This window comes from Solea solea, chromosome 9 (genome assembly GCF_958295425.1).
Source record: "Solea solea chromosome 9, fSolSol10.1, whole genome shotgun sequence".
NCBI classification, from domain to species: domain Eukaryota; kingdom Metazoa; phylum Chordata; class Actinopteri; order Pleuronectiformes; family Soleidae; genus Solea; species Solea solea.
Genome location: NC_081142.1, coordinates 9384147 through 9411761, shown reverse-complemented (window position 1 = coordinate 9411761; position 27615 = coordinate 9384147). Strand labels below are relative to the sequence as shown.

At 40.5% G+C, this 27615-nt stretch overlaps 3 protein-coding genes across 10 annotated transcripts in view; 1 reads left to right on the top strand and 2 right to left on the bottom strand.

The window, feature by feature from the left end:
• Positions 1-6802, bottom strand: part of obscna (obscurin, cytoskeletal calmodulin and titin-interacting RhoGEF a) — a 42029-nt gene extending 35227 nt beyond the window's left edge. For all 3 annotated transcript variants that reach the window (XM_058638933.1, XM_058638935.1, XM_058638934.1), the window contains exons 1-13: positions 6551-6802; positions 5661-5728; positions 5306-5572; positions 4777-4938; positions 4520-4624; positions 3575-3841; positions 3199-3468; positions 2517-2783; positions 2150-2413; positions 1795-2061; positions 895-1164; positions 475-741; positions 86-352 (exon numbers count right to left, since the gene is read on the bottom strand). In XM_058638933.1, coding sequence (XP_058494916.1) covers positions 86-352; positions 475-741; positions 895-1164; positions 1795-2061; positions 2150-2413; positions 2517-2783; positions 3199-3468; positions 3575-3841; positions 4520-4624; positions 4777-4938; positions 5306-5572; positions 5661-5700 — 2713 coding nt within the window. In that variant the 5' untranslated portion in view covers positions 5701-5728; positions 6551-6802. The remainder of the gene's footprint in view (positions 1-85; positions 353-474; positions 742-894; positions 1165-1794; positions 2062-2149; positions 2414-2516; positions 2784-3198; positions 3469-3574; positions 3842-4519; positions 4625-4776; positions 4939-5305; positions 5573-5660; positions 5729-6550) is intronic.
• A 976-nt stretch (positions 6803-7778) lies between these two features.
• Positions 7779-15584, bottom strand: zgc:153738 (uncharacterized protein LOC558115 homolog). Of its 2 annotated transcripts, XM_058637457.1 has the most exons (20): positions 15379-15584; positions 13619-13946; positions 13349-13468; positions 13019-13201; positions 12851-12922; positions 12084-12289; positions 11909-11993; positions 11705-11812; positions 11472-11547; positions 11277-11383; positions 11077-11163; positions 10934-10995; positions 10741-10823; positions 10364-10471; positions 10208-10276; positions 10077-10129; positions 9660-9746; positions 9401-9578; positions 9069-9307; positions 7779-8988 (listed from the first exon to the last, which is right to left on the bottom strand). In XM_058637457.1, the coding sequence occupies exons 1-20, from the start codon at positions 15387-15389 to the stop codon at positions 8872-8874; spliced, it is 2379 nt and encodes a 792-aa protein (XP_058493440.1). In that variant the 5' UTR covers positions 15390-15584; the 3' UTR covers positions 7779-8871. The 2 variants fall into 2 exon arrangements, with proteins under 2 accessions (XP_058493440.1, XP_058493439.1); XM_058637456.1 differs by having other exon boundaries at positions 10077-10276; positions 15379-15581.
• Positions 15585-16763: 1179 nt separating this feature from the next.
• Positions 16764-25302, top strand: alkal1 (ALK and LTK ligand 1). Of its 5 annotated transcripts, none has more exons than XM_058637461.1 (6): positions 16764-16899; positions 17229-17510; positions 20153-20206; positions 20803-20883; positions 22249-22322; positions 24818-25302. In XM_058637461.1, exons 2-5 carry the CDS (start codon positions 17240-17242, stop codon positions 22311-22313), a joined length of 471 nt encoding a protein of 156 aa, XP_058493444.1. In that variant the 5' UTR covers positions 16764-16899; positions 17229-17239; the 3' UTR covers positions 22314-22322; positions 24818-25302. The 5 variants fall into 5 exon arrangements, with proteins under 5 accessions (XP_058493444.1, XP_058493443.1, XP_058493445.1 ...); XM_058637460.1 differs by having other exon boundaries at positions 20800-20883; XM_058637462.1 differs by lacking the exon at positions 22249-22322 and having other exon boundaries at positions 17293-17510; positions 20800-20883.
• The last annotated feature ends 2313 nt before the right edge of the window (positions 25303-27615 follow it).

Genomic DNA, 27615 nt, shown 5'->3' with positions numbered 1-27615 from the left:
ATAGATTACTTTTCTATGCTAAATTGGCCACAGCTGACTTTAGATGAACACCTCTAAACCACAGTGAAGTATCCAAACATCTCACCCTGCACAGTCAGTTGCGCCCGGCTCTGCATGGTGCCGACATTGCATGTGTAAATATCTGTGTCCAGTTTCTCCAGACAGGTAATTGTCAGGGACAACACCACACCCTTCTGCCTGATCACATACTTCCTGCCAGACTTCAGCTCCATCATTCCCTTCAGCCAGGCCACTCGCTTGGCGGGATGCCTGGTCTCACACTCCAGGGTCACTTTACCCTTTTCCTCTGCTCGTGCGTCCCTCAACTCCTTTGCAAATGTGTGCTGGAATTCTAAAAGCAATAGTGAAGTTCAGAGATGTGTGTGTCAATGTATACACTCAGTACTATAGCCATAAACCCAGTGGGTCATCACATGACATCAGATGATATTTATTATGAAATCCCTCACCTACCTCTGATCTCCAGCTTAGCACGGGAGGCAACACCTCCAGCCTCACAGCAGTATTCCCCAGAGTCTCTGATGGTGCAATTCTTGATCACCAGCCGTGCCAAGTGCTTCTCCACGTTCATTACATACTTAGGGCTCTGTCTGATGAGATGGCCATTTTTTAACCAGCGAATGGTGACCTCAGTATTGGCGATTTCACAGCTCAGCTCTGCATCCTCGCCTGGCACCCCCTTTACATTCAACAGGTCCCTGAAGATGTTCACCGGTTTCTCTAAAGGGAAAATGCATATACTCACATTGAGGATTTATCAATAAATATATCTACTAAATTACTTTTTTTCTTCCAAAATAAAATGAAAAGACTGGTAACTTAACAATCTGATCAAATGTATGATTATTTCATCTAAGATGACCAAGCATTCACCTTTGACAAAAAGCATGGCCCTACAGCTGAGGTCTTTAATTGCAAAGACCACATCTCCAGTGTCCTTAAGAGTGGCATCTGTGATGGTCATCTGATACTTGCGGCCACTGTTGATCACCTGGGTCCGGCTATTGGTGACCACCGTCTGGCCATTGATTGTCCAGGAAGCCTCTTCGTCAAGATCGTGAGAGAGGAGACACTCAAAAGAACAGCTTTGACCCTCTGAGACAGAGGCTGTCTTCATACGATGAACAATAGTGAGGTGCAAGTCTGTCAAAAGATAAAATATATAGTTGTTTTAAAATATTACATGAATATGTCTTAGTCATGCAGTTTATATTGAATCTGTGTGCCAGATACTATGAATACAGAGGACACAGAAAATCTAATTGGAGCCAGAATGACAACTGAGTGTTTTTCAGTTATTTTTAACTACTGGTGCAAGCAAAACACTTAGTAAAGAGTAAAAAGCTCTTCTCCATATAAATGGCTGTTGTAGTAGAATGGAAGTAGCAGTTAGCCATCAAGGGCAACTCCACTGGTTGCTAAAAGAAATCAGTAAACATTTTCTCAATCTCTAGTTTCAGGTCTTCTTCAATGAAACATGATGTTGATTTTGTAAATTCTGTTCAAATTTAGAAGGAAATAGATGATAAAGCACAGCACATATTAGTGGACACTTTTGTGACTGACAGCTGGTATCGTCCAATAGGTGCCCGGTTCCAAGTGAATGAACTTCCAGTTGCAAAAACTGTCATTGCACCTGTCATATTGTGAATCTACAGTGTAAATCAGCTTTGAGTGGTCATCGAGACTAGAGAAGTGCTATATAAATATAGACCATTCACATCCATTTTTATATACAGCATATTCTCTTTCCAAATGTTTTTTTCTCCTCACCATGTACTCTGACTTTAGCCTTAGTCTGGCTGGTGCCCAGGTCACAGCTGTATTGTCCAGCATCCTCTTTGCTGAGAGAATGGATGATCAGTGCCATGGACTTCCCAGACTGGAGTAGTTCATGCTTATCATCAGCTGTCAGAACCATGCCATCCTTTCTCCACACAGGAGTCACAGTCTCTTTGGAAATTTCACACTGCAGACAGACCTGCCCTTGCTCCTCTCCCACTACATCCTCCAGTGACCTCAGGAAAACCACAGGACATTCTGGAGCCAAAGAGATTCACATTATCATTATTGGTGCTCACATTACCACACAACCGAACTATGTCATGCAGTTGTATACCCAGATCACCTTTGACTCTCAAGAGTGTCGTCTCAGAGAGAAGGCCTGCTTTAAAGGTGACCCTGCTCTGCTGTGGCCGCAGCTTCTTCAATGTGAGGCTGTGCATTGTGCCCATGTGCTGGATCCTGTTGATGGCGTTGGGGTAGATGCGGACATTGTTGAGGAGCCACTCCACGTTGGCAACCACATAGTTGAGCTCACATGAGAAAGAGGCAATGCCATCCTCCTCAATTTCCACTGGCTCAAGGTGTTTGACCAACTTAAGTGTTCGCACTACAACACAAAGACAGTCGTACGAAGAAATGAACCGAATGAACATAAAGATGCAGTATACTTAAAACACTTAGTGTTGCACCAATGAACACGATGAGCATACCTTCTACTTTAACGTATGCTGTGCTCTGTGAGCCTCCACCCATGCAGCGGTACTGCCCTGCATCCATTCCTGTCAGGCCATGAATGGTCAGCTCTGCTCGTTTCCCTTCTCTCCTCATGCTGTACTTGTTCGAGGTCTTCAGGGTAGTCCGACCTTTAAACCATCTCACCACCCTGGGAGATGGGGCAAACTGACACCTCAGAGTCACAGAACTGTTCTCTTTCACCTCCACATCTTCCAAGTGGTGAACAACCTCAAGGGGTCGCTCTGCAAGGGAAAAATGCAAAGATTTTTTAAAATGCATTTACTTTTTCAAACACTGATAGAGCATTCAATTTGTTCAAACCATTGTTAAAGGGCTCCATGTTACTTTCTCTTTGTTTCTCAACATTGCTCTAGTAAAGCAAGATGGCAGGATAAATGCCTCTTGCCCCCACCCACCCCCGCTCTGCCACTATATAAACACTAAAACTTCCTCAGTCAGGTCTGTATTAATTGATTGACACAGCCCATTTACAGATGGATCCAGCATTTTATATCATCTCTGTTTATGAAGACCAAACAGAGGCAGAATAATAACATCATCATGGTCTAACATAGGTACTTAAACCAAAATAACTTCAATGACAACTTTTAACAATTTTTTCTTCACATCCACACTCAGCAAGTCTGAGATACTCACCTTTCACAGTGAGCTGAGCAGTGGAACGACTCTTTCCAGCTACAAAGAGCACAGGGCCACACATGGTGCTATCTGTGGAGGTGAGAAGGAGACTGTGGAGGGCGCCGTCCCTGTTGATGTTCACCGCGGCACAATGCTCCAGCACCTCCCCATTCAAGGTCCATTTGGGAGGCCTCACAGATTTCAGGCTGGTCTCTGCTTGGAACAGCGCTGGCTCTGGCTCCATCACCTCTACCGAGCTCAACCCCCGCACTATGCCGATAGCCTGCTCTGCATGTACAGTCGGAAAACACATTACCACTACTGTTACAACTCCTAACACTATAATAACAATACTACATTAGAAAGGCACCATCTGAGTAAGTAAGCATCTCACCCTCCACCAGAAGCAGACATGAGGTTTCATCATCTCCAGCATCGCAGGTGTAGGTGTCCTCATCTGAGGAGCACACGTCATCAATGGTCAGCTGCCTGTACACATCTTGGCTGATTAGTTGGTACTTCTTATTGGGCAGGAGCTCCTTTCCGTTCTTGTACCACCTGACGTGAGCATTAGGTCGTGACACCTGGCACTCTAGCAAACCCCGGTAGTGATACATGGCTACCTTGACCCTCAGAGGGCGCACTATTTGGACTGGGAGCTCTGAAGAAGGGAAGAATGGAGACATTTATCATATTAATAAAATAACCATGATTTGTCATCACAGATTAAGAAGACATGTTAAACTGAAATACTGGCTTAACAGATGAGAATGATGCAGGGGGCGGAGCTACAGGTGACAGAGCTGAAGATGCTAAGATTTTCATTGAGAAAGACCAAGGATGGACAAGATTAGAAATGAGCATATTTGAGGGACACCTCAGGTTGTAGCAGTTTGGAAATAGAGTCAAGGTTGAGATGGTTTAGTCACTTGCAGAGGAGGGACAGTGAATATATTGGAAAAAGGATGTTGAAGATGGAGCTGCTGGGCAGGAGGAAAAGAGGAAGACCTCAAAGAAGGGTCATGGATATTGTGAAGGAGGACACGAGGACAGTTAGTGTGGCAGATTATCCTGTGGTGAAGATTGTCATCTCATCATGTGAGAATTATCCGCTGCCTCTTTAAAGCACTCGTTCCCTCTCAATCTCTGCCTGTTGCTGACACACTGATATTAGTTAATGGGGTTAATTTCACTTGATGCCAGGTATACTGAAATTGTATCACTTCAGAAACTTTGGCAACTTGCTTCTGTAATGCATTGAATTTGGATTGCAGTAACCATTTTAAATGCTTGTTTTACCTACTTTACATTTATCACCTTTAAGAGTCTGGTGACTCACCTGTAACCATGAGCGTTGCATAGGATGACACACGCTCTGCAGTGAATCTGATCTCTCCAGCATGCTCCGGCCTGACTGAGGTAAACATCAGGGTGTGAGATTTACCTGTAGATTAAAGGAAAATATTATCTTTAATATCTTATCTTTAAATTTACAACTTATGAAACACACTGGAGATATCGGCTCTTAAGCCTGTGTTATTTCACAATCAACACACACACACAAGAGGGTATTGATACTCTTTTGCTGTCACTTGCCCTGGTGTCTGATCTTGATGTTGTCCCCAGTTCTGATCCTGCAGTCATCTCGGTACCAACGACCTTCCACATCCACCTGGTTGACCTCGCATGTGAAGTTCACAGGTTGACGCTCAACTGTGTCGACATCCTCTAGCTCCTTCACTATGTGGATATCTCTAGCTGGCAAAAGATATCCAAATTCTAAACTTAGTAAAAGCAAACTGTACAGGACTTAATGCATATGCTTGTTAGACTTTTTCAGTCGTTAAATTGATTAAACTGTAATTTGCAGTAGCTGTACAAACAACAACAACAATGCTGGTGAATCAGAATGTTATTAGTTGTGCATTTTTATAAACTAAATATTCATTTAATCATATGTAAACCAAAATGTACCATCCCTTGAGCCCTGCCACAAGCATGGTTAATGACAACAATAATTTCCTGACATAGACTATAAGAATTAGGCTATCCCATTGTATGTAGGCCTTGGACAGGTCTTTGGCTTTTGACCTGGACTTGAGTGGCCAGGAAGTTAACACCTTACCTTTGACACTGAGGCGGCCGGACGTCTGAATGCCACTAGCCTCAAAAGAGAACAGGCCAGCATCTCCCAGAGCCACCCTGTTCAGTATGAGGGAGTGTTTCTTCCCATGCATACTGATGCGGCAGTTGGGCTTACACTTGAGTTGCATCCCATCTCTGGTCCACACACCCTCGATGTAGGCCAGGTTGAGCTTCACCTCAAAAGAGCAGCTCTCACATTCGGACACCTCCACATCCTCCAGACCCTTCACTACCTGCAGCCGGTTCTCTGACAAACACACATTAAGACCTTAAAGATTCCCACATTCACATTGTAAGAGCCACATTTCAAGATACAGCCTGAGAGGAAAACTCACTTGCAGCTGCTACAATTCCACCAGGTATGTTGTCGCCCATGTCTCCTGCTCTTCTCTGTGAATGTTTACTTTGTAACCACACATAGAGGAGTACACATCAGGTAACACAATTCTTATTCCTGCCACGAAGCTGTATCTGCTTGAACTAGTCACGCCTCATTCCCATGTATCGACATTCAGCTCGTGTCAGGTGCACTCTGTAGACACATGACATCATGTAGTCTATATCTAATCATACCAAAAAATACATTATTTCAAGAGTACAGTGTTATAAACCATCACTTCCAGAGGAGCAACATGAAAATGCATACACATGGCATGGTTGATCCCTGTGATAGAGTGTCAGTCCTTCCTCCTCAACAATGTAGAGCAGTGTAATCTCTGTCACTTCACTTGACTGAGCTCAGCACAACCAATATAGACTCAGCTGTGATGCCACCTCTCTCGGGGTGCATTCACTCAACTCAGGAAGAGGGACGTGCAAAACACACAAGAGGCCAAATGAAAATGACCAATTACTAAACCCATTAATATGATATTTCAATATAAAACTTTTCAGAGGGGGACATGTGGAGCCTTTCTACCTCATTACCTACCAGCTAATATGATTTTTCATTATGCGTCATACAGTAACACTTAATCTGCTAACATTTGTCTTAATTACTTCCAAAGGTCTAATATGATTTGAAGTCTAATGTGATCTCAAGAAAAATGATATTTCCGAATTGAATCATGCATTATATGACTCAACTTACCAAAAGCTTCCATAAACATAATTTTCAGTAGTGATTGATTTGGTTCTGTTCAAGTACACAAACACACAAATTGAAAGAATCATTTGATCAAACTAAAACAAGAGCATATCAGAATAAATGTAGTGATATACCCACCTTCATCTAAATGTGTGTTTTCAGAAAAGAAAGTATCCTTGCAGACCCTCTGAAACACCTTCACCTGAAAAAAACACTGGATAAAACATCCATGGCAGTTGATCTAATCCGGGTCTTGATTTGTTTCTCACAAAGCCTTTTAGATTAGCATCAATTGTTTAGCCCAAGGAGAACATGCCCAGGTTTGCAAACTATATCCCAGTCCCCAAGGCTGACAGGCAGCAGTGCTCTCTCTCTCTCGTTGTGTTTTTTTCCTCTGCTGTGATGGAGCGTAGTGCTGAACAGCTGACATATCTGTCTCCACATACTAAACTCCAAAATAGCCTTCTGTCAGTATGAGGGCAAAGATAGTTTTGGCTAGAACAGAGTGAGGCAACGCATGTCCAGCATCACCTCAACCAACAAAAACAATCAAAATGTGTACAACAGGCTTAGTGTGTTTGATGGTTTTCTCGTGTGCTGGAATGAGTGAGACGTAACCCGAATCATTTCCACGTCTCCACGCATGTTGTGTGACACACAATGAACACACTGCTTTGTTTGTCCTCAACGCTCGCCCTGTAATCTGAGATCAAATGTGCGTAAATGACTAGTTCAAACTAACGTCCTAGGAGTCGGACTGCAGTTTCATCACGTTCTAAGAAGCATATTTGTGTTTGGATTGATCATAGTCCACATATCGCAACGGGGAGGGGGGGGTTTCCCACCACTGTCAAAACTGAAAGGTCATCAAAGGTTAAAATGGCATTACTTGAACTGAAGTGGTTGACAACCTGAAAAGCACAAAAGCACATTTTAGAGACACAGCACTGCAAATGCAAACATCTATTTTACCTACTGAACTGGTGAACACATATCAACCTCCTCCTGACTCGAGGTGTGTGTTCAACTTGTTTTACATTAATGGGCTTCCCTCACCCAGCCACGCAGACAGAACAAATGTGTGTAGCATTGTGTTCACCTCAGTTTGACAGACAGCTGCATGTGTCACTTAGCTCTCCTAAATCCAGTGAAACTCTATCAACGGGATAATCTCTGTGCAGTACTGCTGGGGCACAAAAAACAACTTGTCGTCACTGAGGGGGGGAACGTTGGCCCACAGAAGCAAAGCAGTTTCACCTTTCAAGTTTCCAGCAAGCCATTCTTTATGAATCATTTAACAGCTTTCTCAAAACATAATAAACAGTCAGTTTAGGATTTTCCAATACCATTTTCTGTTTTACTGGATTACAGTACTGATTTAAAAAAAGGTTGTTGCACTCCTTGAAAATAGGGATAAAAATATGCCCTGTGATATTAAATACAGCAACGAGATTAACTTGGCATCTTAAAATACGGGCTTTTACGTGAGCAACCTCCTATTGATAATCTAAATATAGAGTAATGTTAAAGGAATCAAGGTAATGTGAGGATGTGTTGAGTGAATTTAGAACTCGACAAAACAGCTGAACAGCCCACCTAAGCCTCTGGATCCTTGTTTGGTAACACTCGCCCCTCCTGTATGTCACATTTCCTCTGATGAAGACTCTGTATACCTGACAGCAGCAATATTAAACACATTATGTCCTGCACGTCTGAATATAATATATTGACAAAGACGACTGATCCCAGAATGTGACCCATAAAAACACCCACTTTTCAGCTGCTGTGTGTGGTGTATGATAGTGGTGTGTTATGAATGTCAACCACTTAAGCACATGTCATTGCCAGGCAGCTTTAGCCATACAGTAAAGCATAAGATGCCCTTGACCAAAAAAAATATATAACAAGACAATCTTGGCATGTCTAATTACAGCATAGGGTTGGGTTTGATAATTATAGCTATAGATGTCCGCTCACCAGAGACAGGCCACTAAATTAGTTTTAGATCATATCAGTGTATATGTCATTGACTTATGGGATATAGGAGCTGAGGATTATGTTATTGGCATAAATACTGTATCTTAATAAGTTTCAGACAGTGAATCCCCTCACTGAAGCATATCACAAAAATAGTACACAATACTGATTATAAACTATGGATATGAACACAAATAGAATGGTGATTGTAATTTAGAATCAAAAAGTGACCTGTGTCTTCTGTCTCTTTCAACTAAGTTATATTAACAATACAGAGATGTCTTTATTGTGCTTTTTAGATCATCTACCATCGCACCAATTTACAGGCATGTCACTGCCGTAAGTGAGAAAAACACTGTTCCTTTTTGGGTTGCTACATTAGCTTTTTATTTATTCTGTGGGGAGATAATGGGGACTCTGGGCATCATCATGTTACATGTGGGTTTCTTTAATTCTGCCAAAATTGAAATGTAATGACTGACTTATTTTTTCCCTTTCTTTTTTTTATCTTTGCCTTTAACCGGGGCTTCATCTTCTTCTTCTCTTCCTGTAGCAGCCTTAATCCTTTTCTTTCCCAGAGGTGTTTTTGCATACCAGTTCTAGGGAGAGAAGAGATGTTTACACTAATATAATATGACGATAAAACAATGCAAACTTAATTATGACTTATCCACTGTACTTTAAGGGCTTCTTCCTCTTCCTGAAACACAGGGTCAATCTTGGCTAAAGGAGCAACAAACTCAGCAGCAGTCAAGGGTTTGTTTGCCTGCTGAAGGATGCGACGCTTGGTGACGACACTCTGGATCACCTGGACCATGTGACCTGGAGTGTAGCCATCAGAAATCTTGGCGAGAGAGCTGAGATCCAAGGACTTGGTTACCTCACCGCTGTGCTTTTTGATCAGTTGCTTCCATAAAACTGAAGGCAAATAGTAATAAAGGTCATTTTTCATACCAAGCGAATGACGAATACAATAATTATGAATCTCAAAATAAAAAAGTATTTTCTTACTGTATCTTGAGCCATAATCAGGTCTTGGGATAAGGATGATTTTGCTGTACATTTTACATAGTGACTTAATATCAGAACTGTGAGGATCTCGAGTTGTACCAACTATCAGAACACGATCTTCCCCTTTGATCATCTTCAGGAACTTGGGCAGATCTTTTTTCAACCTCTTGGGATCTAACTTTTTAGACAAATTAAAGAGATGAAATCACAGTGTCATGATGTTACCACCCAGAGTTCATTATGTAGGTGTAGGCAATACCTCCTTTTCTTCTTTGGGAACTTTCTTGTAGAACATTTTCTCTGCATCTTCAATCAATATTACAGAGGGCTGCAGCAATCTCGCGACCTGTGTGTGAACAATTATAAAGGCTTTTTACTTTTTTGCATTTTTATTTTGTGGACTAGTCACAATGTATATATTTTTGTATAACCTTTTTATAAGCATTCATAGAATCTCAAACTTTATGCTAAGACCACCACAATAAATTAAACTTAAGATAGAAGTGGCTACTGTAATGACAATAAACGGCTCTGCGTACTACAGACCATCTTTGTATTTAAAGTTAGGATTTAGATGTAACGTTTTGTAGGTGAAAATTCAGATTTTAAGATCATTCATCATGATTATAGATGTTCTAAAAGGTAAATTTGACTCTTTCCAATCCAGGTGTCTTACCTTAAAGACAATGTGAAGCATCATGGCCAGGCCATTCTTGCCTGGGTATTTTCCTGCAGTATTCAGAGGTGACAGGTCAAACAGGGTGGCGCCTGTCTCGTGACAGATCGCGTGGACCAACATCTTCTTACCAACACCTGTCGGCCCTGTCAGTAGGATGGCCTTTATGAGAGGAGCTTTCTCATGAACCACCTGCGAGCCTGCAGAAGATGCACATGTTATATCCAAATCCCAAACAGATTTTCAGTGAGGTTTATTTGATTTTACGAGGTGAAAAGCTTCCATACCTAGTGGTAAAATTGCATATAGAGATATGACTTGTCGTACATCTGACAATGATGGCATGGGCTCAATGTCATACTGCCTCAGTGTTGTGCCAAGGTAGCTAAAGTCCCCTTTGAGAACGAGGGAACAAGAAATACATGCATGAGTTATTCATCTGGTGATTTATCAGAGGGGGAAATTGCAAGAAAAACTGTGATCATAACGCTGTGGTTAACAAACGTGCCAGAAGAGGGCAGCACACAACAACATACAGTCATTTAACCACAACCGCAAAGTTCCAAATTAACTGTGACAACACATTAATTGGAATCACAATAACAGTTTTAAAGCTCTATAAATTGACAAAGCAGTCTACACCAAATCATATTAAAAATCTTACCCAAATAATCCTGCAGATGAACATTATTGGCCTTTTTCAACAAGCCCAGTTCCACCAGCTCCTGACACAGAGACTCAAGAGTCCTAGCAGATGTGAATAAATAATGCAATTGTTTTGCCCAGTATTTGCTGACATTGACTGACTTGACTCATACATTTCATTGTGTTCATATATCCACTCTGTGTGCCTTCACCTATCAGCTGTCAGATCTTTCTCCTTTTTCTTCCTCTTTCCACTCTTAGAGCCTTTCTTTTTCTGTTAAATGAAAACAAATATCAAGGAAAACAGCCCAAGCCAGTCACGATAATCTGAAAACACCGTCTGTCACTTTAGTACCTTAGCGTTTGCCTTTGTCTTACCACCCTTATCTTTGTCCACAGCTAACTTCCATTCAGCAAGCTCTTGTCTCATCTGCTCATCTACCTGATACAAGCACAGAAATCACATTTAAACACAAGTGATTTACAAACTGAATGTAGTAAAAAAAAAAAAAAAAAAACAGACTTGTATATTGTAAGTTCTGTAATCAGCATCACCTGCACTCGAAGCTCTGCCTCCATGACTTTCCTCTTGTCTTCCTTGATCAGCTCCACCTCGTGCCTTTGGTTGAAATTTGTGCACTCATCACGGGTTTGCCAAAAATCTAAGGATTATGTAAATGATAATAATGTTAATATTACTATACTGAGGATTGACATAAGATCTTGTCACCATATTTAGGTCGAACGTACCAACAAAGGTTTTGTTTTCCACTTCCAAGTCAGACAGAAAAGCAGAAGGTAACATCTTCAACCCTGCCTCCTCTTCCTGCGGCTCAAAATGTAAGGTCATCGGTTATATTGTTTTACAGAACAAGCAATGCAAAGGAAAGTTATCACATTTTTTTGATGGTTAATAACGCCAGAATTTTTTCATTGTTATATTATATACAGTATGTAAAAATAATACTTAACAAAGCTCATACTTCTTCTGCTTTTCCCTTTTCCTTCTTCCCCTTTTCCCTCTTTTCCTCCTTCACTTTTGGTCTGTTGTTTGAATCCTCTTTTTCTTTTTCAGCTATTTCTTCCATTAACTAAAAAAAAACAAATACATCAAACAGCATTCTCCCTCTGTATATAATTGAAGAAATATGCAATTAACCATAGTTTGGGCTGGGTTAGTACTTAACCTGCTGAGGGTTCTTCTCTGCAAAGATGAGAGCTGAGCCTCCGTCCTCATCATTAGGATAGTCTGGAAATGATCCGGTAGCATCTCTGTTTAAAGGAAATCCACAGGGACAATGAATGAGTGAATATTATACGATGACAGCTAAAATTAAACCGCCTTGCTCTGTGCCACCTCACCGACATTCAATGAACCACTCCCGGATTTGGTCTTTCATTTTCTCACTCATGTCATGACTCTCCACATCTCGTAGTTGTTTTCTGACAGCTAAAATTGACTTCTGGAAGTCTTCCTCGTGCTCCTGTTGTTTAATGCGTGTGCAAGATTCATTTGCTTGGGCCTTGATTTCTGCTGGACACGGCACCTGGTGTCTTGGATCCATGGCCTAAAGTGAAAATGGCAAAATGATATAAAATAAATATTGTACATTATATGGACAAAAGTAGCCAAAGTCAAACCTGTGAATTCAGGTGATTTAATCAGGCTTTGGGCGCTCAGCCCCTTATCTCCAATGAAGAGCAATCCTAACGTGACAGTTTATCTTAATCTTAACAGTTTGAGGAAGGCCCTTTTCTATTCCAACATGACTGTGCCCCAGTGCACAAAGCAAGGACTATAAAGACATGGTTTGACTTGGAGTTTGGTGTGGAAGAACTTGACTGACCCGCACAGAACTCTGATTTCAACCCCATCAAGGACTTTTGGGATGGACTGGAACAGAGATTGTGAGCCAGGCCTTCTCATCCAACATCAGTGCCTGACCTCATAAATGCTCTATAGTATTAATGTGCACAAATTCCTATAAAAACACTGTGGAAGCTGTCAAACTACATATACTTCAAAATACTGTATGTATGTATTTGAATGGTGTAATGGTCAGACGGCTCAATACCTTTGTCCACATAGAGTATGTGAATAGCACAACTAAATGGCTCATTTTACTCACCATTCCCAGAAAAATCATTTCTTCATCCCGAGCAATCTTTGTCTTTTTCCTCTCTACGTGGCCCCTCCATACCTAAAAAAAATTTTCAACCAAATCTGTCAGTATGGAAGACAACACAAGGCAAAAACAGGAGCTCATAGAAAAGGCAAGTACTATTAAACTCATGACCTTCTGAATGCAGAGTGCTGCCAACTCAATGTCAGCTGGTTCAGGTTCCTTGGTTCTGTACATCCTGTTCATATTTCTGCTCTCTTCATTCAACTTTGCCCTCAAGCGTCCTTGACGGGCCCTCTCTGCCACTTGAATGATCTTAATTGCCACCTCTGGACTCATTTTCTTCAACAATGGAGGCTTTAATAAAAAGAAGTAGACAAAATAAATTGAACGCTTACTTTTAACAAATAATGAATGAAAATCACAAACTTTATATGTAACAAAATACAATGCCGTGGCCTAAAAAAGCAGGCTTCATTTTCAAATATGGCTCCTTTAGATTACCTGCGGCCTTTCACTGACTTGCACCAGTTTAAGGATTTCTGTCAGCATTGTCTTTCGTTCTTTGAGTTCTCTGCTGCATTCTGTGACGAAATAGCAAGGGATAGGTATCTCAAGGTCTGCCTAAAATGACAACAAGGAAAAAAGCTGCTGAGTTATGAAGAGACATCACTGACAAAGCTATTGTCTGGTGTTGATAAGTCAGAGTAAATGCTCTTGTGAGATTGAAGAAATCCAATTAACTTTAATCTTGCTCCAGAGTATGAAACTTACAGGTCTGAGCTTTAAGTCGTGAAGCACATCATCCATGTAGTGGTATTCTGAAAACTCTTTCTCCACCATTTCATTCTTCAGTTCTAACAATCTCCCAATCACACCATCGAGAATCGCCCGAATGACTCGTCTCTTCTGAGGGTGGACCAACAGGTCGTAAACTGTCTCCAGCTGTCTGAAGATTTGGATGTAGCGCACATAAAACATGGCCACACGCTGGAAGAACACAACCCGGTCTTTTTCCGGATGGAGGGGCTCAGCAGGCAGCTCCTCAGTGAGCAGGCGACTCAGCTCTAAATGAGCATCTGCCCACATCTTATTGTATGTCCTGGAAAATTAGAAACCATCATTGTTTTCAGATATTTTATAAAGAGTCATACAAGTGTACACTTGCTGACTAGAAGTGCACAGGAAAGACAATTTAAAAAACAGGATATGAAGAACCTAACTATAACTCAACTTAAGTGTAAAATAACCTCTTGCTTTATCCAGGGAACTTGCAACAGGGAAGTCAATAGTTTGGGGCTCCAAAAAATGACTGATTCCATTAGTCTACAGCAAAAACAATCTGAAACTCCCCCTTAGATCCTATGATACAGCTATGTACAAGATATTGCAATTAAAGCATGCTTGGGAGCACCCTACTTGGTCCAGTGCTATTTGGCTGCTTAATTTGGTTTGATTCTGTGTTGGGGCCTCCAGTTCCCTTATGCCTGGGGCCCACAAAATCTTTAAAATGCCCCTGGCTTTGACTGCTGCTAAAGCATACAATTTTGATTAAAAAAACAAAAATAGCAATACTTTTATACTAAAAATATTAAAATACCTTTTCATATACAAACCGAATACTACTTCACTGCTATTAGTTGTTCTGAGTGTGTTAAAGCATTTACTGTACATAAGGATAATTATCTGTTTTCTTATTTATGTCATTTGATGCTGCACACATTGTGGTGTTAGAGAGCCACCCTGTGGTCCTTTTGAGTACAACTTTTCATTGTACGCTCCTTATATTGTCGCTCAGTCAGCCTGTATCAGTCATTAATGCTTTTCACTGTTGTTTATTTTCTCACAGCAAACAAAACCTATAGAATCATTTGTATCATGAGGTAATGGACAAGTTGAATAGGACTGTGGTTCTGATCATCACCTGTAGGAGCCTCAGTCAGTCATTCCTAGAGATGTTTTAAGTTAAGATATAATGTTATTAAACTGTTATTTTTGTATTATATTCAGTTAGAAGGGGGAACAAGAAAAATTATAGGCCAAAAAAAATCTGCATCATTGGGCAGATTGGCATTGGCAAACATATCAGCTGATTTATAATTTCAAAAGCTGTGAACCTACCCTTTAAACTGCTGACCATTAACACGTGGTATGAAAACAAAATGTAAATAAGTTAAATAATAAGTACATTTAATTTCTGGCATGTTGTTGGGCGTTACTTTATGTGACGATGTACTTTTTCAAATTGTTTAGTTAAGTGTTACTGTGATGCCTTTAAATGAACGACACTTGGCTTATATTTGTACGCAATACTTTGCTTTAACAGAGACAGCTAGTGTCGAGTCCTGTGTGTACGTTGAGTACTCTGGCTGTGTCTCCTGTTGGGAACAGGTAAATATGAGTGGAAACATATTTCGAAGGAGAACACATGACGACGCTGTTAGCATGGATGCGGCTAACCATGCAGCTAGCAAGTGGAAGTTACATACGGCAAGCTAACGCTAAACTCGCAAACAACGGAAACTGCCGTTTACCTTTGCGACATGTCGCTGTCTCCGGGGAGAAGGAAACGGTTTCAACGTCTACGAACGAAAGACGAAACAAAACGTTGTAGAGTGTCACATTTAACTGGAGGTAAAGATGCGAAGTTTGCGTCCCAAAGTTGACACTATGCTTCAGCCGTCTCCCTAGTAACAGTCATTCCGGAAGTTGTCCTTATTTTACCATTTAAACAATTCAACTCCGTTTAATCAATTGAACATAGACAGACAGATAGATAGATAGATAGATAGATAGATAGATTCACCCAATAATGATTCAGGTGTGTATTTAGGAGTGGGAAAACAGGAGAGACTGAATGTAGAATAAAAATGTATAGAATAGAAAAATAAATCTGTACTGGGGAAAAAAAAATCAGCCCTTAAAAATAGAAGCTTGAGGAGCTGTAACGGCGAGTGCCACAGTCAAGGTTTGAGACTAGTTGTTGGTTATTTCGATTCTCAGCTGAAGGATCAGAAGAACCGAAGGTGAGATTTGAAGAGTGCGCCTGTGGATTGTGCGCTTTTACGCACGGACACAGTCTGTGGAAACTGCAGCCCCCCTCACTCCAACCCCCAGGGGGCGCTGACGCTATGACGCAGACATCACCTGTCCTGCACCTGGGGACATCCTTCCCGTCAGAAAAGACTGCGAGAATCTCTACAAACACAAATCTCCCCGGATACATTCCAAATATATGACAAATGAATTCGCAGGCTCAATTATCTCACTAATTACTACTTAGGGAGGACTCATTGATGTATTTAAAATATCAATACCATCAAAGTGTCATAATTCTTTTAAAACATTCACACTTAGACTATGGACTTGTGATCACGGGTGAAAAACAGCCGGGTGGCTGGCTGCTCCTGGAGGCGCGTTCTCTGCACGCTTAAGCGGTCACAAGACTGAGACATCGACACACTAACAGGTCAGGTAGAAGTCGACATACTCTCACAGTCTTCTCATCCCTGTATCCTCGATCCAGCTCGTTGCTCCATTTGGGAAAGTACTGGCTCGCGCGCCTTTACGCGACTGGCGTCTCCGTCCCTTTTTTGTCACTAGTTAGTTTTTTTGGATAAGACATCTGGGAAAGGACAGCGTTTATCTTGATTTTAATAGGTCTTTTTTTTGTTTAACTTGAACTTTAGTGATTTTTTTTTGGTGCGTAAGGGAGAGGGCGCGTGCCAAAGTGAGCGGATGCCACTAGAAGAAATTGCACCTAGAATGTCAATATTACCAACCACTCGAAATCGATTTTATTACCTCCCAGAAGATAGCTTCTTGTATAAATAGAGAAACATTGTTTCCATAAAGACGGCGGCGAGCAGCACAGTCTTTTGGTTTCTCTCTCTCTCTCTTGCTCCCTCTCTCTCTTTCTCCCCCCCCCCCCCCCCCCCTCTCTCTCCCTCCCTCCCTCTCTCGCTCTCGGGACCACAGACAACGCCTGGAAGAATTTGCAGAAGACAACTGTGTGTCTACTCTCCAGGACATAAGCATCTTTAACGCCTAAACTAGTAAGTATCAAGTTAGATTAACTACTATTTGTTGATTTATCAGTGCATTGAACTAGAAAAATGTACCTGTTGCGCAAAGTGGAATCCACCAAACCGATTGTGGAGATTAATTTAGAGGCAATGTTTATCTTTTAAATGTTTTTTGTACCGTAATTTTGGGAATGTTTAGGGTCTCAAACTGCAAGCATGACTGGTGCTTGTATTGTCGTTTTGAGTATGATGCACATTTCCTACATCTTGATGATAACAGAAAACAAATGTGATGTGTGTTTGACTTCATGGAAACAATGGAACTCCTGTGTAAACAAGTTATTTGCGTGTGTTTTCAGACAGTGAAGTCATGCAGGTGGAGAGGAAATGGCACATTCTGTTGACTATCTTCTTTCTGCTCAGTACCTCGGGCCACTGCATGGACAGCAAGGAGGTCAAGCAGAAAGAAAGAAGGACCCTGTTGGATCTAATCTTACAAGTTATCAGGGACAGCCAGCAACGGGACAAACCTGACTCCAGGCGCTGTAACAGTGGACTCTTCACCTCAGCCCAAGACATGAAGTTCTCCTCCCGTGAAAAGCCTTTCTATGTTTCAAGGCTGGATAACAGTAGACTCATAGGTAAGCTGATAAGATTTATTTTTAGGTTCTGATGATGAATGCATAATCCCCAATTTACTATGGAAGACAGCTGTCATTGGTCAGATCTGCACTGCACATCTCATATAGGAGCTTTATTGAGTGTGGCTGAATGGTACTTGATGCATGCATGTCAATTAAGGAAATATGGAAAAGGTCCTTTTGATGACTCAAAAAGAGACACACGTTTTTGTCCCTAAATATCCACGTCCACTTAAAGTGTTTCTGGGAGATATATAATGCAGGTGTGCCTACGACAAAGGTATAAGGTCAGGTATCTATTCACCTGATCATAATCTCTCCCTCTCTCAGTCAGTGTGTGATTGACTGACTGACAGACAGAGACATGGATAGGTTCTATGGATTAATGTAGGAGGAGCATCCTCAAACCAAGCCTGTGAATGATTCATTCAGTATGAATCACTGTGGGCTCCTAAACATGAATGATGACAACGCCACATGCACTCGAACACATCGTGACGTCCTCAACAGGCTCACCAATCACAATCATCTCTGCAAGACTCTGGCTGTGCTGTCACATTAATGTAGCCCACTGCATCACAGTCACCGCTTTTGACCATAATCAGACAAGGTGACTGAACAGACTCTGTTTCATTTATGTGTAAAGAAGTGTCCAGAGCATGCTGCTGATTAACGCTCCCTACCAAAATGAAGTGCCTTTCAATATTATTCCCACCAAAGTTCAGTTAATTTTCAATCTCCAGTTAATTATTTCCCCTCAACTAAATGGTACTTATGATGTATCTGAGGTCTCAGACAAGTGACAATGGAACTACTTTTATTGGCTTAAATAAAACATTACTTCCCGGCTGGAACTGAGTGGATCATTAATGCATGTATCCATGATTATCTGAGACCCATGACAGATGGTTTACTAAATTAAACTGTGACAAAGAAACAACAGATAAAGTCGTCTTAGAGTGCGGTTGAAGATTAACATGTGCAGTTGGAGCTTATTTATTACCAAGTGTAAATAGTGCGTTGTTTACAGCAATTCCACACTGTCTCTGAAGGTCACTATCAATGAGATCGTGTTCTGAAGTCGTTGCACTTGCATCTCAGAGGCCAAAGTCTCAGCCTTAGCTTACGCAATTGGAAAATTACTTTTCTCAGACCACTGACTGGATGGAATTTGTCTTTTGAGGTTATAAAAGAAGCATATTAGCAACTGATGCATGTGATGCAACCAAAGAGCCATGGTCACGCAAGGATAGATATTTTGAACACAATGAGAAGGAAGGAGAAACATCTGTGAGACCTTGGCATGTTCACCCTTTACTTGTCTCTGTATTTCCTCCATTGAACGGCAAGAAAGACCGAACATTAATGAACATATATTTAAGAATTGTCTTTTTTTATCCATCCCAGTTTGTTCTTTAATATGTTAGGCACAATAAATCTTTAAAAGCTTTAGTCTTTATAGTTTTATATTTTATTGTTGTTGACATGCTGTTATTGATTTCCAGGAAATACAGTGGCCTGTCCCAATGTAACCAACTCTGTGTAATCCTGGCTGCGATGTTCTTCCCAGCTGGTTTTAGCATAACAGTGCGATATTGTGCCAAGTTATTTTAAAGCATACAATAGGATGTTTTAGATGTTTTCAGTGATAGAGCAGGTTCACTTCAAACTAGAAAGTCCGGTGTTTGACCCCAGGCTGCATTAGTCTATATGCCGATGTCTCTGTGGGTAAGTTGCTCCTGATGGTTGCGCTGGCAGATGTCAAGTGTTTTATTGACATGTGACAGAAAAGTACTGTTATTGATGCATTGTATGAATGGGTGAATTGCAAAACTGTAGTGTCATCAAGACTAGAAAGGCATATAAATATAGACTGTTTAACCATTTAGATTTTAGTATTTAACACAGCTTCCTGTCATGGCTTTCAAATGACCTGCATTATCTTCCTCCCTTCTGCGGTTATGTGCAATTACAGTATAACATGCTTCTGGGGCTGGGGGCTATTATAGTGATAGCCCAGTAACAATATGCATGGCCTTATTCTGATGAGCATTACATCTCCATACAATAATCTCTTCAGCCTGTTAGCATGGCCAGTGTGTTATGAGACAGCTGCATCTGTTGACCATGTGGACACAGAATGGAGGGGTGCGTCCACTTAGCGCTGTGCATCTTCACTGGTCTCACAAAGCGATCTAATTACGATGATCATGTCAAGAATTCGAATTCAGAAAAGCACTCAGATAAATCTAAATTTCACTATGAATTGAAATCCCTAACAATAAAAAACAACTTCTAGCAACTGGAAATTCAACAAGCAATTCAATTATTGATTATGTGCTGCCTCTGAAGAATAGTTTATGTCCATATTTTTTATTTTCAACACCCATAGTCCAGGTACAGCATAGACACTTTAAGTATTCACAGTTATTCATATGCCTCTTTAAAAAAATATATTTCTATATATAAAGAAATAAATATATATGTATACATATATATGTATATATCTTATCTTAAAGTAGTTGTTTTCCTGCATCACAGTGATAAACGCAGCATAGAGCAACAGTGACAGTGACCATCATACCTCCTGCTGTTTGCTCTGTAGTAAAATGAATGTTAACTGTGATTTTGTTTTCTTTCAGAAATTGTTCCTAGAGATGTAAACATGAAAGACAAATTCATTCAGCATTTCACAGGTAAGAAGAACAGCATGCCGAGTGCACTGTACAATCTTTTCCCTTCCAACTGTTGGGTGTACAATCCTCTCTGAACCAGCGTACATACATACATACATACATACATACATACATACTTAAGTCCCAAAAAAAATCACCCTGCTAGTTGTCTGACATCAGCCACCATTTTTGGAAACTTTCATTTTAACCTAACAATGTGTTATAATGACAGTACTTATAAACTGTACTTAGTTACTCACCACCGCTGGAAGCTGACAGAATTAAGTTGAAGGCAGTAAGAGGTTAAGCTGATTATTTGTCTCGGGACCTATGAGTAGAGTTCATTACTGGTGTGAAAATCTGGAAGCTTAAATCTTAGTGATTATAAATGAACACTCAATTCCTCTAGTGACTGAGTTCAGGTGAAGCACAACTCTTTGTTTGTTTGGTCTGTGAAGGTGCACTGTTCACTTTGAGTTTGTGATTTGACTGTTTTTTTTCTTATTGTTCAATTGCATATAATTTACCTTGTGAGCTTGTTGTGTTGCTGCAATCACATAACTAATGAATCCCTTGAAGTTTTGAGTTTGGCTGATGAGACTTCTTTCATTAAGCAGGACCAGTCAAGTTCTCGTCGGAGTGCAGAACACACTTTCATAGACTGTATCACAACACAAGGGATTGCTCAAGACCAGCATGTACGTATGCCTTTTCCATTCATTTTGCATTCTTCACCACAGTATTGTGCTTTAAAGGATTCAGCATTCAAAGGTTTGTGACAGTTACTTTAATTGAAAATTGTTGTAAATCTTATAAAATAAGGGTAATATGTAAAAGTGGTGCAAGATGGCTCAGTAGCGCCCCCAAAGGTGAAACCCAGTAGAACCGAGCCAAAACTAAGTTGCCCCAAAACTCGACAGTCCATTTTGAATTTCGCGCCCATCTTAGTGATTTGTCCGTTTCGTAAATGAACAAACTCGTCTGAGTGCGTTCATCGTACCGACATAAGAAACGCATCAATTTGTACTAAAAACATCAAAGATGTTATCACGGGGTCGTGCAGATTCAAAAGGTGTGGCCATGGCAACCATTTGCCACGATAAATGCCCTTTAACTTTGCAATACACTGACTGATAGACTGGAAACTTAATACATGACACAACTCTTTATTCATACATATTTTGTTCTTGCATGTACACCTTTTAGTGGCTTTACTTTTCTCTTGAATTCTTTTTTTTTTTTTTAAATGGATGTGAATGTGGTCTGTTTCACCTGTCTACAGGATTTGACAAAGCCGAGATAATATCAAGTCTGTTAAGTGGTTCTTCTCAATTGTTACAGATCTATGATAAGTTGATATCGAGAGCAGTGACACTCTGATTTGGAAATCTGTGATTTGCAAAGAGTCACGTTTACGTCATGTATTGTTTTAAAAACACGAAAATACTGTAAAATCTTTTATTTTCATTTAAAAAAAAAAAGTTTATTTAGAACATGGTTTAAAGTGAACGTGTGTATTTCCTTCTGTTGATAAAGCACGCCGTTAGAAGGACTGCAGACATTGTTCATGTGTCACAAATATACACATGTTTAGCCAGTGGACAGGGAATCGTCAGCATCTTTGACTGATTGTCACTGGAATGACACAGATCATTGGTGAACCTTTACAGTTTGTTTCTCATGCAGATTTACTCATGATGATATTACAAAACACGGCTAATTGTTTACTTTGCATGCAACGCATATTACTGGAACATTGCAACTGTAAGTGCTCAGTCAGGAATGAGCATATTGCAACACATCTGACCACTTCTTGTGTTTTTTTCTATTGTTCATGCTGTAGTTAGTATATACGCTCCAGCATGTGCCCTACATTTTGAAAACAGCAGACTAACGGCTTTATTTTAAATACAGTGTTAAAAATTGCCTAAACTGTGATTTGAAATGAATGCTCATCATTTAGTTCATTAATCAGGCTCTTGGGGGCTAATTATGGGGCTTTGATTCTAATATGACTCTAACATGTTAATAGTGGTTTTTCTCTTGTCTCCGTTTTTCTCCAGATTACAAAAGATGTGCAAGATTGCTAACACGATTAGCAATGAGTCCACTCTGCATGCAATCGTAGATATTGCGTGTGAGTAAAAGTGTTTTTGTCTTCTTGGGCTGGGGTCATTCAGCCTGTAGCGCACACACACACACACACACACACACACACACACACACACACACACACAGGTACTGCTCTTCTGTTTTTTCACGCCATTCTTACAGTGGGTGTTTCTCAACATTACACATGGAGGAATTTATTTGTTGCTCTTTGCTCAGATTTATCTCAATGTGCATTTGGTGTGTGACTGAGGAGAACTGCTTCTCGTCACACAATAAGAGAAGCGACTGCAGTGTGTCTGTCAAACGAGTGTGTTTTTAAAATACAGTATTTCTTACGGTTGGAAACACTGAGCGTCTCTTGGGTGTTGAATGTTAATTTATTATCCACTTGTGGTTTGTGCTGGTTGGCTGCAGTTGCACACAAATCAGTTTCATCACTTGTGTGAGAGTGAGGGAGCAAAAGAGGGAAGAGAAACACATTTAACACATTAAACTCTCTGAAGTAAAGATCATGTTGAGCAAATGCGGCAAATGAGAATGTGTTGTCGTCGATAATCCCCCTGTCTCCTCCTGTGTCCTGCGACAAGAGCCTCGAAAGGAAAGATGTTAGAGTGACAACATGTCCCTCTCCACTGTTTATGTTCAGCAAAATACTGCTCTGTCACTTCCTGTTGATCCCCCTCCATCGGTTTTTCACTGAATGGTGATGGTGAACTGCTCTCCTACTATATTCCAATCCAACTTCATTTATAGAGCACTTTAAAAACAACACAGTTGGCCTAAACTCTGTACACAGACATGAGGATAAATACAAAAGTAAAAACAATAAAATACAGTAAAACAATAAAAACTGTTAAAGCCAACATCTCGAACTGAGTTAGACAAAAAAAAAAACGTTTAAAGAGAGGACTTAAAAACAGGAAGTGGTCGAACCAATACTGTGGGGCAAGACCATGAAGACATTTAAAAACAAATAAAATCATTTTAAAATCAATGCCAATGAAGTGACTCTAAAATTGTAACATGCTCTCATTTGTTTGTACCAGCTAAAAAAAGCCAAGCAGCAAATGAAGCATTGGTTCATTTATTTTTATTATTGTTATGATTACTATTTGTTATATTTGTTTGTTCTGGTACCATTGTACCAGGTTTTTGTAAAAATGACTCAAGAGATCATTTACAGATTATTCTTTTTATTCTTGCCTCATAACCAACACATGAAAAAAATGATACAGGAAGATATAAAAGTATTTCATGATAGCCAGTTCACCTAATGAAGTATGTAAACATGAAGGAAAGGGACAGGAGGGTGGAATTATTTGCATTTGCAGATTTGCAGTATGTTTTTCTATGTGAAGCTTCAATTGAATATTCAATTCCAGTGCGTAAAAATGACTGACATCTAATTGTGAGACTGCAGACTGTAACAAATGGACGACTCCTCCGCTCGCTCCTCTCGTTCCAAAGCGTCTCTACGGTGGCCTTCATGTACCAGAAAGGCTGTTGTTCTCCTTTGTTTGTGTAGTAAGTTTCCTGCTACAGAACGTGAATCATGGCGATGTCTGAAATCGTGTATACAGAGTAGTACAGACACGTCCAGTCCAAAGTCCAGTTCATGGGTCAGTCCGTTTCATAATGTATTATTTATTTATTATTTATGGCCCGAGATGAAGTCAAACAGAAAATCAGCCCAGATTATGTCCTCATTGGCTCATCTGGTAAAAAAATAATTGCACTTTGAAACCAGAGTCCCGTGTTCAAAACTCAGCCATGACAGACAGACACATCCACCAAACCTTTATTGTGATAGAAAGGCAGGATTCTTTCACTCCTGCGTGGCTTAATCACATTTAAAAATAACATTTTTGTGACAATGAATATAGCCCCATTTCCAAATCAGAGGACCCCCCCCCCCCACATAATCAACACCCCTGGAGTAGTATATTTGCTTCTGTAAAAAAATGTTAAACCCTTAACACTCAGACCCAAAGGACCATTTGAGACTATCGTCAGCGAGTCACTTTCGTCATCGTCCTCCCTTTGTTAAGGTGACCTTCAGTGACAGCAGGTCTGATGCGGTCACCGCCGCACACGCCGTAACGCGTGAATGCAATTAGGTCCAGCTGGTAAGTGATTTCTGCCGAGACGCTCATCCACATTAGTGTCCATTTAAGTTGATTCACTTTTTGTGGTATGGGGCGCCTGGTGATTAGAAAATTGAAGAGACTGACTCATTCTCAGGTATTCAGATTCTCAAGTGAATCGGATAATAACATCCTGTCCGCACTATTCTGAGAAATCTAACTAACGTATATCACAATCGAGGAACTTTTGAAGGCACATTAAGTGATTCATTATTTAGTCACCTCCAGCATTCCTGAATGAGCTTCGACATGACATGTCGTGGAGCGTCTTCAGTGGCAGCGACGTAATGACCGTCTTTTACAAGCTGACATCAGGACTTTCTTAGACTCTGCATGTTGTTGGACTTTACTCAAGGATTCTTTTTTTTCATTGCAGGTCCCCAAACATTGGAAGAGGGATCAATGTATTGCCAAGGAAGTGCCTTCAAATCCACAGCAGTCATGTGAACATTGTTGTTTATAGTGTTTCTGTTTTTGTTTTTCCTGTCGCCATGAGTGAGAATGTGGATGGACACGGCTGGTTGTTTGTGAGTGGATTTGCTTTTTATTTTTATTTTATTTTGTTTTGTTGTACCTGTGTGTAACATATGCATTAGCATTTTTAAGCAAACACTGATTTAATATAAAAGGCACCTATTTATTGAAAGTGTATGTATTTAATGATTCAAAATCGGATTATTTTGTTAATAAAAGCTGTATTTTTTTGTTATATATGAACGCCTCTGAGGCTGTTATGCTGAAAGATTTGTCCTGCTCCATCATTGTCCTCATTACCTTTTATTTGGCACTTGAGTAACTGCTGACAGTGAGAAGATACAGTGGTGATAATGCCCTGCAGTGTTGAACAATAAAGACATTTTGAAGCACATCATATGTCATATGTTGGTATTATTGGAGACGAGGGTTCCCGACCATCAAGAGTCAGATTTGGATTGATCCTGCAGAGGCAGGCGGTGTGATGGTGATGCAGACAAAGTTACTGACAAAACAGTTTACACTAACACGTTACGCTACATCGTATCCCGGTCTCCACACTAGTCGGGGAAAAATGTATATCAAACAAAAATGTCATTAAAATTTCCAACGCTGGATTTCATCAAAACATTGTTGCAGAGAGAATGAGTTTGGCTTTTTCCTTGAAGTCTGAAGCCCCCACTGACCCTGCAAGTGTAACCATCGCCTCTTCTAGTTGGAGTTTGTTGCAAAATTGCTGGCAGATTTTTGTGGCTGTCTCTGACAATCTCACACTCAGTCATTGCTGTCAAAAACCTTGGACTCAAAGACGTCTTGAGCAATTTCGAGCTCAGCGGAATCAAAGATACATCGCGTTAGGCAGATACTCAGTCAAGTCCTTAAGTAACCACATGCAGATGACACTGTAATAATGCGTGTGATGACATTCATATGACATGTGTTGCTGTGTCCTAATGTAAATGAATCACCCTAAAAGCAAAGGTTGTGCCCATTGATGGGCTTGGCAATTTTTTTTTGGAACACATTTCTTCAACTGTTGACAGATGCAGTAAATCATCAAAATCCAATTAATAAAGTGTGCCAGGTATTAGACCCTGAGCCTCACTTGCCCAACATGAATTTATGCCAGACAAGAAATTCTTGCTTCTTTGCCTTTTAAGGTTTTAAAATGAGGAATAAATCGTTGTGTTCGAATTTTAAGAGATTAAATCATGCAGAGCTGTCGTCTCCTCACAATGACTTACTGATCATATACACAGTAAAAACATCATCAGTGTTGCCATTGATGAAACTACAGGATCAATGTGCACTTCTGCAGGGAGTTTTACTCCGTCTCTGACCCTCACAGTGACATAGCACTAAGTCCCTAAAAAATAAACAGGATCCTTGTCATGTTTCTTCATCTTGTTCTGGAATATGTGCCTGGGGAATAGTTAGAGTTATTGTCTGTTGTTTTCATTTGGGTAGTAAAATATACAGTACAGTGAGCCACACACAGCGGTGCTGAGGTTGTGAAGAGAACACATGCTAAACCAAGCACATTGCTACAGACTGGATTAAGTCTGAATTGACAAAGTTCACACAGCAAAAATCAACTGCCACTTTAGTTAGATTGTGAACTAAAAGGAAAGCAGGTGTTTCTGTGAGGTACAGCTCGTATCACAGTGATTATAGACCACCGTGTTCTGAAGGGCCATAAAATGTGTGATTTTTCACAACTTCCCGTCCAGCTTAGAAATGTATGCTCCATCAAATTTCTGAAAACCATCAAGACTAACTAATGCCACAGTGACAAAAAATGAAGTTGGTTTGGTTATTAAGATGTATAAGTTAAGGAGTTTCCTCTGTGCTATATCATGATTACTGCAGCAATTAATGAAAAGGGGTGATATTTTCCGACCCAGCTATAAAAGGATTAGGTGGCTAAAAATAAACTTTGCTTCTCATGGGGATGCAGTGGGGATCCCTTTTCTCCGGGTGGGAAGGGCAGGGACACCAGATCCTAATCTAAGGTGGATATCACTTATCTGGAGACAAACAGCACAGATTAGGAGAGGAGACAGAAGATGCACTGGGGACAGCATGTGGGAGGGATCTAACACAATTATACCCAAGCACTAAATCCTTCCTGTGATACCTCTGAGCAATGCTGGAGCAATAAACAGTAAATACAGACCAAAGCTGGGCTGCATCGTTCTAAAGCTCAGAAACACCTTAAGGCTCGAACTACAGACTGGCCGCTGTTCTTTTGAAACAGACAGCGTAAGAGGAAGAATCACAGATTTACTTTTTATGACAGAGGAGGCTATGATTAGAAGTGACACTAACACCAGTCACGCAGCAAAGAGTCAATGGATTATAATGATACTTCATATCATACACATATTTATCATGTGGTTTACCCATGCACCAACTGTTAAGGGTAGATAATAACTACTAAAACCTAAACATGACATACATCTCCCATCCACGTGAAAATGTGTTTGGCAAAAGTAAACACTTTAATCCAATTTCTTGGAGCCAAGGGCCTCTTTCACGCAAACCACCTTATTTATAGTGATCGCAGTCGCATTGATGTGCCGTAAAACTGTTGTAGAGGGCTCATTGATTCACCGAGTCTCATGATTAATTCATGGATCTTACAGTGCTTGAACCTCTACATGAGTCACCGATAATATACATTCAGAGAACAAAGGCTGC

Bases quoted from the DNA above. Each gene is read 5' to 3' on its own strand.
- zgc:153738 (XM_058637456.1), bottom strand. The intron at 13,469-13,618 runs GTAAGTTTCATA...TTGTCATTTTAG, and splicing joins ACGACTTAAAGCTCAGACCT to GCAGACCTTGAGATACCTAT. The intron at 10,277-10,363 runs GTATGGAAGCTT...CATCTTCTGCAG, and splicing joins ATATGCAATTTTACCACTAG to GCTCGCAGGTGGTTCATGAG.
- alkal1 (XM_058637458.1), top strand. From the start codon at position 17,240: ATGCAGGTGGAGAGGAAATGGCACATTCTGTTGACTATCTTCTTTCTG. The intron at 17,511-20,152 runs GTAAGCTGATAA...GTTTTCTTTCAG, and splicing joins GGATAACAGTAGACTCATAG to AAATTGTTCCTAGAGATGTA. The intron at 20,884-24,817 runs GTACGTATGCCT...TTTTCATTGCAG, and splicing joins GGATTGCTCAAGACCAGCAT to GTCCCCAAACATTGGAAGAG.